The 12,507-nt window shown below is 46.1% G+C and overlaps 1 protein-coding gene across 1 annotated transcript in view; it reads left to right on the top strand.

The window, feature by feature from the left end:
• Positions 1-705: 705 nt before the first annotated feature.
• Positions 706-12,507, top strand: part of LOC125633785 (epoxide hydrolase 1) — a 58,389-nt gene continuing 46,587 nt past the window's right edge. The window contains exon 1 of the mRNA XM_048843547.2: positions 706-1,011. Coding sequence (XP_048699504.1) covers positions 968-1,011 — 44 coding nt within the window. The 5' untranslated portion in view covers positions 706-967. The remainder of the gene's footprint in view (positions 1,012-12,507) is intronic.

The raw sequence follows: 12,507 nt of genomic DNA, 5'->3' as shown, positions 1-12,507 counted from the left end.
TAGCTGACCTGAAGAAACACATACAGGACATAATGTGGCTTCCCTCCTTCACCTCGGCCAGGGGCAGCCCCCTTAGAGCCTGTCCCACCCAATCCTGACACCCCTCTGCCCCGGCCTTCCCACTTGGTGAGAGAGCGTTGGGGTGGGAATGGGCATTGCCACACAGTGAATTGCACTGAGGACAGCCTCTGTCACTGGGGGGAGGGATAGCTCACTGGTTTGAGCATTGGCCTGCTAAACCCAGCGCTGTGAGTTCAATCTTTGAGGGGGCCATTTAGGGGGGGAAATTGGATGATTTAGTTGGGGATTGGTCCTGCTTTGAGCAGGGGGTTGGACTAGATGACCTCCTGAGGTCTCTTCCAACCCTGATATTCTGTGATACACCAGGGTCGTCATCCTGGCACAAGGGACAAAATGGCCAATCTGCTTAGTAGCACTGACAAGCATGACTGGCCTGGGCAGGTTCTCAGGCAAGGGCAGGAGTCCAAGACCCCAAAGGATGGCAAGGGGCTGGGGAGCACTCAGAGAGCCTGAGGGGATCAATGTGTATTTGGGTAGCTATCTCAAGGGCTCCTAAGCACTGGCTATACTAGCACCCTCTTGTCTTGTGTGGGGTGAATCCTTGATTCCACTGGCAGGACTAGAATTCCCTCTGCAGCCTCAGCACCCTCCCCCCCCCCCCCCCCCATTAACAGGCAGGGAGTGAATGCTACCAGGAGATCCAGTGAGAGGAGAAATCCAGACACCTGTAATCACCTGTAATCAGGGCAGTTTTAAGAGGCAGTCCTGTGCTTCTCCTGTAGCTCCACCTTGTGATAGAGGAGGGAGCAAGGATTGTAAGAGAGTTTGGAGATGGCAGCCTGGCCAAACAGACCCCTGTGTGCTGTTCCTGTGTAAAGTGGAGCACTCCCTGAGCAATCGGAGACAAGCAGTCTCTTAAGAAGGTGGTTGGAGCAGGTTGCGCTGCATGGATACACGTCAGATCTCCTCAGGAGGCCGTACACCCTCAAGGTAAGTCTGTGAACCTGCAAGATAGCTAACTGTTGTATGTCTCTTGTTTGGCGTGCCATCCTGCTTCCTCCCCATTTCCAAAAAAAAACCCCATAAATCCCACCCCCCTCTGGTATCATTTCTACTGATGTTATTGTTGTTTATCTAGTGTATTATGGCAACATTTGAAGGCAGCAATCAGAATTGGGTCCCCATTGTGTTGGGCACTCTGCAGACAGAGGAAACAGTTCTTGCCCCATAGTGCTTACATTGTAGTTTTAAGGCAAGATGCAGAGAATGAAAGATGAGGGCAAAGGTAATCAGATCAAGTGGTTCTGATTGATGAGTCCACAGCTGTAATGTCCACAGCTTGACAGCTCTAAGTCACTTAAAGATTTTTTAATTATATATAAAAATTCCTTATCAAATCTAACTTCCTGGGTTCTTTGCACATTTCCCCTCACACTCACATCTGGGGAAAAAAGTGATCCAGGGATTGCTGCCTATAACTTTTATGTTTGGTTGGTCTCCCCCTTCTATATAAATAAACTATTCGCAGTTGTCCCTCTATCAAGCATTATTAAATTTAGTGCTAGCTCTGGGATACGCTTTCTGAGAGGCACAGCACAGAATCTGGTCTATTATTTTTAGTTAATTCTGGTGAAAGGGGTCAGATTGCTAACCCTGGAGATAGCCTCTATTTAACCTCAGATCATCACAGACACTAGCAACTCAAGTTTTTCACATACATTGTCGCCTACCTCATTGTACCTCATTCCGATCAGGAGAGATTACCTGTAGGTGTAAGAGGGGAGTTCAGTCTCCATAGTCCATTTAGTCTTTGGTTTCTATGCTGAGACTGCCAGCTACACCCATTGTTATAGTGATTTTTATGATATGGACACCTGTCCACTAGGAACTGGACTGAGACCTCCAACTCAGTTCACCTAGGTCAGCCAGCCACCCTAACGTGGTAATGACTTTCTATCACTATCATCCACAGTTGGATTCAAACCAGATGCCAACAGCTGAAAGGCTCTTTATCCCATTACTGATCCCCTAAGCCACCCAGTCTCCAGTCTCTGCCTGTCTTGACTGAAGATTATCGAAAAGGAAATCTATAGCTTAAGGAAATTCTTCCAGGTTCAATAAAGCCTGGTGGGTAACTGTACTCTGCCTTGCTTTGTCCTGACCCCAATTACTAAACACTGATAAGGATCGGGAAGTAAGTGGCTGTATTATTTAACAAATGAAAGGTCAAAAGCACTGCCATTCAGCAAGGTCAAAGGTTACCATCACTGTTATTAAACAATTTGAAAGCAACCTCTCCCATCGGTGGCTGTTCCAGGATAAAGCAGCAAGCCTGTGAGGAGCCAGGCAGGCTGGGGAAAACAAAGCACCGACGCCAGATATAGTTCAGTCCAACACTTGGTTGTGGGCTTCATTTCTAATACCTTCTTCAAAAAGGGAAAGTCAAGTGTTCCAGGAACACACACGGACCTGTTGTCAGTGCAGCTAGCTCTCTTGCCCCTACCCCAAAGAGATTTCAGATCCTACCACAAGTTAATAGGATGGCTGTCCTGTTAGAGTTACCATTCATTGGGTGAGATATTAAACTGAGGTCCCTTCCACCCATCTCTGGTGGGACATTGAATATCCTATGGCAGTTTTCAAAAAGAGTTCAAGGAAAACTTCAGTATCAGGGTCAAACATTTCCTCTTTGATTAGACCAGTTCTAATGCTGGAGGCTGTGTGCAGGCTACTGCTGGATGCAGAATAGCCACTGCAAGCTTTACACTATTAGTACTACTTGACTTCGTAAAGTGCTTTGAGATACCTTGGATGTTAAAGGTGTTGTAGAAAAACAGTTTCTCTTCCATGGTGTTTACTTAGGGCTTCACAACTCAAGAGGAAAGAACAGATGTTGATCCATTAACTACCTCATGGGAACCAGTAGGAGATATCATATTAATAGTGGCCTGGTCAATGTCTCCTTACCTCCTGGAATAGATGTGACAGAGTCTCAGGCCTTCTCTGCCCTTTGCTAAGGGGACAGATACACACTCCCCAGCCAAGGAAAATCTACTCAGATCCGGTGACCAACAAGACAGCCCTCCAGAGATCTAGAAGGGCCTAGAGGAAATATTGGCAAATCAGGAAACAGCAGGCCAGTTAAGAAAGGCAGAGCTGGGTGAGACTGGAACAGACAGGGCTGGCTCTACCTTTTTTGCTGCCCCAAGCAGCGAAGAAGAAAAAAAAAAAGCGGCTGCCAAAGAAGAAAAAATGAAAAAGCTGCCGCCGAAGGACTGCCAAGGAAGGAGTGCCGCCCCAAGAACAGCCGAAGTGCCGCCCCTTCTGATTTGCCACCCCAGGCACCAGCTTCCTTAGCTGGTGCCTAGAGCTGGTCCTGGGAACAGACCAAATCAGTGGTTCCCAAACTTTAACAGCCCGTGAACCCCTTTCACTAAATTGTGAAATCTCATGAACCCCCTCCTAAAAATGAATATTTCCAGGGATTTAAGTTTAAATTTCCTCCGCACGCTGCACTCCGTGGGGCTTCTGCTGCTGGACCCCGTTGACCGCCCCGGTCAACTGAGCTCCACTGAGCTCAGGCTGCAGGTCCCGCTGACCACCAGGGCTCAGGCTGCCAGCCCCAACTGCCCGGCCCTGCTCTCCCTGGGGCTCGGGCTGCCAGCCCCCTGCTGAGTGCTGGGGTTCGGGCAGCCGGCTCCCCCACTGACGGGGGCAGGGCTTGGGCTGCCAGCCCCAACTGACCAGCCCTGCTCTCCCTGGGGCTCGGGCTGTCTGTCCTGCAACCGGGTCCCACCTGCTGCCTCCAATGCCCGGGGTCCTCTGGCCGCCATTAGTGAAATTTTTCCAGTGAACCCCGTGTACCCCCACAAACCCCAGTTTGGGAACCACTGGACTAGATAGATGTTCCTCAGGGAGAACACAAAACACAGGCCCTGGCACTTGCCCTAAGCACTGCAACTAAGTGTTTATATTTTGAAAAGGTTTTTTCTCTTTGTTTAAAGGTACATACAGCGAAATCCTGTGTTGCTATTTTGTTACATGACTGATAAGGGACTGATGCCATGCTTTTGGCACAGACTTATGGCACACGCAGGGGGGCAAACTTTACAGACTCAGGCAGGGAGTTGTTGGAATGCCATGTATGGCCTGGAAGGGGACACTGCAGAGCAGCCAGGGCTACCACAGTAGCCCATGAAAGCCTCAAATAAATTGGTTAGTCTCTAAGGTGCCACAAGTACTCCTTTTCTTTTTGCGAATACAGACTAACACGGCTGTTCCTCTGAAACCTGCTCTGAAGTAGTTGCCATGGGATAAATTCAGCTCAGTTCAGTGTTTCCAGCAGTCCATCACTACTCTCAGATTATACTATTAACAGAGGCGGGATCAGTATCATTGGCATGCCCTGGGTTATTTCCTGGTGCTGTGAGACAAGACAGAAACTGGGCTTGGTGGAGAGAGATGCAGGCAGAGGTTACTCATTCCTACAGTGTAAGGCCAGACCTTTCTCATGGCTGTCTCAGGAATCCAGCACTGTCATGGTTTTAAAAAACATCCATGACTTTGAGGAATTTTTGTGCATAAGTGAGCACTGGAGAGGGTGGATGGGGCTGTGAATGTTAGTAAGCAGGACAGAAGGGTGCATAGTTTAACAGGGGTGTTGGATGAATAAGGGGGTTCATGATGGGATGGGCTAACGTGGGAGGAGTTTGTAGATGATAAACAATTGCACAAACTTCATCAAGAGCTTCAAAGCAAAACCCTGAGCTCCACTGAAGGTGAACAGGGAACTGGAGCTCAGTGACAGCACTGTAGTGACAGAAAGGACCAGAGATGTCCCTTCTTCTCACAGCACAGGTGCTCTGCTCTGGCCTGGGGTTTGCACTAAACACAAGTTACTTTGAGTGCAGAGTATTGCCAGAGACTGGCAGTTTCTTTTGACTCTTTCCATGACTGTTGCCGTTTTCACTATTTCTGTGAAAATTTCAGGAACCTTCCATCCATTTAAGTTTCCTCATAGATGAGACCCGAGGCAGTTCAGTAATCTGTTTCTAAAGTTGAAAAGATCTGGTGGAAAGGAAGGGGTGAGAAATTCAAAGTGCTCCAGAGTCTGGGATTCATCCCACATGTTTCACATCTGGAATCCCCCTAGTAGCATTTTCTGTAACAAGATAGGAAGAAACCAGGCCAGTAGGTCACGATGGGAACAGCTGTGCTGAGATAGAGCAAATCTGTGGGATAACTGTGGCCAGCTTTCCCTGGAGACTCTCTTTGGCATGATCTTGAGTAAAAAATGTGCCCAGACAGCATGGTTATCCTGCCCTAGTCAGGGAGAAGACAGGCACCAGGCCCAAAGAGCTGTCTTCATTATATCAGTTAGTTACATACAGTTTTCTGTCTTTTGGCTGCATTCCACATTTTTCAGCACTTCTGCAGTAGTGTTCTTCTTCCTGCCTCCTGGAAGAAGGAAGAAGAAATTAGGTGAAAAGAGGAAAGGTGCAGAATTTATCAAAGTGCCAGTGTGTTGTTTATATCGTCTTGCAGTGGGCATCACATGAACAGGGCAGCAGCCATTCTCCTGCCAACAGATTCTGTACAGACCCCTTCCTTTGTGCTCTCCATGCACCCAGATCAGTAAGATGTAGGCTTCTGTGGGACTCAGTACCCACCACACTGCCAATCAAGCTGCCCACCGTATGATAGAAAGTGTGTTGTTAAAGTGCTTCAAGAGGGGTAAATATCACAAAGAGTCTCTTTTATGGAATGACACTCACAACTCCGTAGTTAAGGTGGTGGGAGGCTTCAATGTCTGTATTTATTTCTTTATTTATTTATCTGACACATTTCTAAGGAGCCCATCGCCCTAGTATCTTGGCACCTTTAATAGATATAATTTGAGAAAATACATTTTTTCTTAAATTAGGGAATAATTTCTCTGTTTTTCCCTCATGACATCCAACACTACTGCCTGAAAGGATATTGGAATCAAAAGAGAAGCAGCCAGAGGGAATCCATAGTAAAGAGATGCATCTTCCATCATGTCCTAACAGTGGCAAGATATGAGCTTTGATAGATTTCTGTGGGGAGCGAATTCCTGATTGAACAGCCTGCTGCCAATAATGTCTGACCCCCACAAATTCAACCCTGGGGACTGAACAACATCCAGATCATCTGTGTGGGCTGCAACTGCTGCAGTGGGATGCAGAAGTGGTCTATAAGATTGCCAGAGTCCTGGACCATTTAGGGCTTTAAAGGTCTTGACCAAGGCCATGAATTGCATCCAGAAGTGAATTGACAGCCAATGGAAAGCATAGCACTGGTCCTACATGGTCTCATCAGCCTGTCCTAGAGAAAGCAGGCCAACACATTCCGTAGCTTCCAGTTGGCACCAGGTAGAACACATTGTAATAGTTTAGCATGGAAGTGACAAAAGTCTGGATGAGCATTGCTAGACTCACAGCTAAAAGGAGTACTCCTCATTCTTTTAGCTAAAAGGAAAGCACACACTTGTTTGGCCAGCTGAAGATGACAAGGGCATTTCTGGCCTGCTATTGGAGAATCCGGAGCAGAAATGAGTCCACAAAGATGCTGGGATCACAGGGCAAATTCCATTAACTCAAAGTGAAGTGACACTTCCTCACAACCTATCCTGAAGGACGATCCCTCACTCTCACAGATCTTGGGAGACAGGCCAGTCCTCGCTTACAGACAGCTCCACAACCTGAAGCAAATACTCACCAGCAACCACACACTACACAACAAAAACACTAACCCAGGAACCTATCCTTGCAACAAAGCCCATTGCCAACTCTGTCCACATATCTGTTCAAGGGACACCATCATAGGACCTAATCACATCAGCCACACCATCAGGGGCTCGTCCACCTGTACATCTACCAATGTGATATATGCCACCATGTGCCAGCAATGCCCCTCTGCCATGTACATTGGCCAAGTCGCTACACAAAAGAATAAATGGACACAAATCAGATGTCAAGAATTATAACACTCAAAAACCAGTCGGAGAACACTTCACCCTCCCTGGACACTCAATTACAGACCTAAAAGTCGCAATTCTTCAACAAAAAAACTTCAAAAACAGATTCAAACAAGAAACTGCAGAACTGGAATTAATTTGCAAACTGGACACCATTAAATTAGGCTTGAATAAAGACTGGGAGTGGATGAGTCATTACACAAACTAAAAACTATTTCCCCATGCTAATTTTTCCCTCACTGTTGCTCGCACCGTCTTGTCAACTGTTTAAAATGGGCCATCCTGATTATCACTACAAAAGTTTTTTTTTTCTCCTCCTGATAATAGCCCACCTTAATTGATTAGTCTAGTTAGAGTTGGTATGGCAACCCCCATTTTTTTCATATTCTCTGTATGTGTGTGTGTATATTCATGCATCTGATGAAGTGGGTTTTAGCCCACAAAAGCTTATGCACAAATAAATTTGTTAGTCTCTAAGGTGCCACAAGTACTCCTCGTTCTTTTTCCTCAGAATACTTCTTCTAGCTAGCTTTGCTTCTTATCTAGAACGAACCTTATCCATCTAGTTATAGCCACGTTACTACCTCAGCCAGAGGAGGCACAAGAAAAGCAGAAAAATGGCATTGTCTGGGTTTATTTTCCACTCTAAATCCTGTTTTGACACCCTTCATCTTTCTCAGGAAAACTCTTTCTAACCTGAAACTTCTGCTCAGTCTCAGATACCAGATTATAAAAGTTTAGTAGGCACTGGAACTAAGAGTCAAAGGGGGATCTGAGCCATCAGTCTGCACTGCCCTCCTGGTTAAGTGTTTGTGTCTCACTGTGGGAGCATTGACCGTCTGGCAATATGTCTCACCCCATGTTGTGGTCATTCACCCTTAGTAACCATTCTGGGTTTCTGTGGTTCCCCTGTTGTCACCAAATGCCTCATAACAACATGTTCAAACAACCCAGCTGTCTCATGCTGTGTGGCTTCTTCTGTCCCTGTTCCAATGGTACAGTCAATTCAGGTTGTTTACAGGAAGAAAGGGATGGATATTCATTGCTTTCTGTACCACATCTGCTGATGAGCCCATTCCCCCTCATTTCCCTTATACATATATACACACAGACACTGCACAGGCCTTCCTCCATGTAGCTTTAAATTTGCATTAACAGAAGGGGTATCCTTGTTGTTGCAGTGGAAGGGGGGGAAATGCTTTCTCTGGTTCTAGAGAAAGTTTTGCCCTTCTGAAATCCCCAGTGTCTCCTCTGCTCAGAGCTGGGCTGTGACTGAAGAAACCTGAGATGGGCCAGGAGAGAGAACAGCAGTCTGCCTAAACTGTTTGAAGAGTTAATACTCTTTCCAAATGCTGGCACCTGGGAATCCTTTAATGACTTAGACGGTGCTTTGGGCAGACTGAATATCTCCTTTCAGCAACAAAGGCCCTCAAAATATTATTTATTTATCTGACTTAAATTCTTAAAGTATTCCATTGCTGTGTCCCACCTCCTGCCTTTCTACTGGACATAATGAGACCAAATTCTGCTCTCAGTGATGCTGGTTTTATACCTGTGTAATTTATGTCCATTGATTTTAATGGAGATAGATTTACATCTGGTTTTCTGAGAGCAGAATTTATCCCAGGCTGTATCCTATATAATGAAAGCCTAAACCATCACGCTCCCCACTCAGGAGGGTATTGTATATGAAATGTTTAAAACATTTAATGGATTTATGCCCCCTGCATAGCTATTGAAAATATAAGTAAGCACTTGTAGCTGGGAGAGGGATGTCATTTAGAGGAATGATGGACCACCCTGCTGTGTTTTATATCGTGTGTTGAGAAATTGTGTTAATCAAGTGAGCTTTTATTGGCAGCACTCTGTTTAGTTGCATTTTTGTTTCTCTTTAGTTTAGAGACTCCCACTGGTACCAGAGTGGGACATAGGCCGAGGTTTCATGGGTATAAACGAAGCCTCGCTCCATCTTTTTAATACCCAGTTCTAGACTTTATAATCCTCTGAAAATTATTTCCTGCCTCTCTCCTTCCCTCCTCGACTTGTCTGTCCTTGTCTGAATACCTCTCAAGTCCACGTTAACCCCATAAAGCACTGATCTGTAGGAACTCCCCAAGCCCCCCTTTCCTGGTTTGATACATTTTCCTATTCCACAGTCTCTAAAAGATTGAAAAAAGTTACAGCAAAAAAATAGGCAAGCAAATGCTGCCCCTTCAGAGATCTCCTCAGCCCTGGGGAACCTGGCTTACAGCTGTCTCTCATCATGTGAGACGTCTCTCACTGTGTGTTTGTACAGCACCTAGCACAATGGGATCCCAATCTCAGTGGGAGCCTCTGGACACTGCTGGAATACAAGTAATACATTATATATAATAATTAATGACTGAATACAGCTTTGCTTCTGGAGACTCCTCTCTGGTGCACCTCACTTCTTCCCCTCTACCTGCTCCACCCTCAAAGTGCAGTGACTCTACTAGTATCCAAGAAGTCACTCCAGATTTCAGTTGTGAACGTTTTCTGGTGACAGTAACAGACTCCCCTCCCACAAACCCCCAAATTCAGATTGGCCCTGCAGCGGCACAACATGCTGCCACTAAACAACTGGCTTGGCCCTATATGCTGCATTCTTATAGCTTTGCACAGCAACTCTAGGGCTGTTAAATTTGTCATATAATTTTTGGGACATATGCCCCTCCTGATAGACTGCAAGCAAATAGTGCAATAGATTTACCCTATGATGGGCTGTGGCATCTATGACAAGTAACTCATGTTACCAGCATATAAAGACCTGAAGCATGAGGACTAAGTCAGGAACAATGCTCCTGCATTGAGGTACCGCTCTCACAGTCACCACTGTCTTTCAGAGTCATGGGTTTGACATTTCTTTGGTGTGGGCCTTACTTCTGGCTGCATGGGAGCCTGTCTCAGCACAGAACTCCAGTAAGGTCTCTGGAGCTGCTGCGCTGATTGATTTGGAGTTTCCATGTCTCCATGTTTGCAAAAACCAGCCGATTTGATTTCAAAATGTGGAACCACTTAGTGTTTCCTTTTCATTTGACCCTGGCTTTACATCCACTCCAGTTAACCCAGTATCACATTTTGCAGCATGAGACCATTTATCTTTGGAGTAATAGGATGCACATGGGGTGAAACCCTGATCCTATTGAAATTAGTGGCAATACCTCCCGCCCCAATTGACTTCAGTGGAGCCAGAATTTCACCCATAGTGTGGAAACATGGGTCCTCAGGATGATGGAACAAAATCAGCAAAATGGGCTGTAAGGCAGTTACGATAAGGCAGATACCTTGTGTCTCATGGAGAGACAGGAGAACAAGCCCATAGATAGGTGGAAGAGCTCATGGATAGTGTGAGAAAGTTACAGTGGCCATGTGATATGAAAAAGAGCTGGCAGGTGGAGTCACCTCACGATGGCAAGGGCATAAAATGTAGCTGTGGTAACTATGAGTACCATCCTTGCAGAGAGACCTTGACGCCTTTCATCATTACTGATCCACACAGACATGAAGGGGGGGCCTGTCTGCCAGGTTACTTCCTGTGAGAACACAGCATGGTGCAGGGCACTTGTGGTTACAATTGAATAACAATTCCATAGTCCATTGAGCTGATTGCTCAAGCCAGTGGTAACCTTGGCTGACGACTAGATACCTCTGTATGCCCTATAATTCCTGACTGGTAAACATTCCTAGATTTCCTACCCTGCTGAGCAGCTGCCTCATCTATGTAAGAATGTCAAACTGGTAATTCCTGCCAAACATTAGAAATCTGGTTTTGGACGGGGTGGTTTGCAAGAGATCTTAGCTTTTGGTATAATGCAGTATTAAAAAGCACCCTCTTGGGTGCTATAAACAAATAATAATGTTGTCATCCCCCTCTCCCCCTCCCCTTGGTTTTAGACTGAGTGATTCAATCCAGTAAAACCCTAAGGAAGGAGGGGCAGTTACTATTTCACATTTGAAGAATGTTTGATTTTTTTTAATCTATCTTTTCTTGAAAGCTCATTATATTTTTGCAGGGTTTTTGACCCTCTAGAATACATCTGGGCTAGATAGAGAGCTCGCTTGCTCGCTTGCTCGTGCTCTTTTTCTCTCAGTCTCTGGGGACGGTGAACAGCTGTATACTGTGTATGAGGGACAATTTATGTGGACTGAATGTTTCATTGTTATGGAGGTTGGATCATAATTAAAGGGACTAGAGGAGGTGGTGGAGGCAAAAGTCCTGTGAACCAGGAGAGCAGGGAATTTCTGAGTATGGAAGATTTGAGCTATCTCAGATCGGGAAAGCTTGGTAGACACTGCCCTCTTTGTACCACAAACAAGACTGCAGCTTCTGTACCTTCATTGCTAATCTTGCTTGACAGAGACGCTGAGGAGATGCCAGCAGTACAGCCTTGCCTCTTCAAGCTAATCTTGGTGAATTTGGAAATCATGTGCAAGTCAGGGGTCCTAACAGCCACAAGACAGAGCACAGCAAACATTTATTCAGGGGTCTTTGTACTCATTCTGGGAACTCTTGCAAACATGAGCACAGGAGGAGCCCTTGTGCCTCTGCAAACATCGGTGCAAGGTGCTCTCACCTTCCACAAGATCATTAGAATTACACCCACTTTAAGCTCTATTTCCTTTGAGGTAGGTAGCCTCGGGAATTGGGAGCCCCTCTGGTTATACAAGCCTATGGAATGCCCTGAACATGTAGATTTAGTGAGCCCCTCATTCAGTGACCCTTTCCCTTCAGAAACATTTCTGTGCACACATGAACTTCGTCACTGGAATCACTATCACAAGACTTCCTCCTCCTCCTCAAAGAACCACTCTTGTAGCTGCATTGGAGCCCCCTCTGCCTTCCCTCTGAGTCATAGAGAAGGGGGCAAGAAGGGCACAGTTGGCTTTCAGTACATTTCTTGCAGTGTCACCTCAGTAACAGGAATCGCCAAGGGAACAGAGAACAGAGATGTCGGATGCTGACAGGAGAGTTTTCATATGTTGGAGAAGAAGCTGCGATGGGTTCTATGCTTGGACATTAACATGGGTTGTGCCTGCCCTGGCTGGAGCAGAGCTTGATGAGACACCTGTTTTCATGGAGGAGTCTGGAGACAAGTATGGGCTGACTGAGCACATTCAACAATGAGGAATCATGCAGCTGCTCTGCCTGGCTTATGCACATAGGTGCCTCAAAGGTCCAGAGACCCTCTTGGTTCCAGGAACTAGTTGAAGAGGCAGCCAGGAGGAGCAATGAAAATACAAACTAAATAATCAGGAAAAGAAACAAACTGTGCTGAGTGGCAGCTGGTCTTCAACGAGTGAGCTGTGTAAATACCACAGGGGTCTTGTGAATAGGCCCTGGGAATCCAGTCCCTGGAGAGGTACTCAGTTGGGTCAGAACATTGTTCCTCACAGGAGGTATGTTTACTGTTGCACAGCGCCGGGTGTCTGCTGTAAAAACATTCCACTGCTGATCTCCAATATACACT

This window comes from Caretta caretta, chromosome 3, assembly GCF_965140235.1.
Source record: "Caretta caretta isolate rCarCar2 chromosome 3, rCarCar1.hap1, whole genome shotgun sequence".
Taxonomy (NCBI): domain Eukaryota; kingdom Metazoa; phylum Chordata; order Testudines; family Cheloniidae; genus Caretta; species Caretta caretta.
This window is presented reverse-complemented; position numbering and strand designations above follow the sequence as displayed.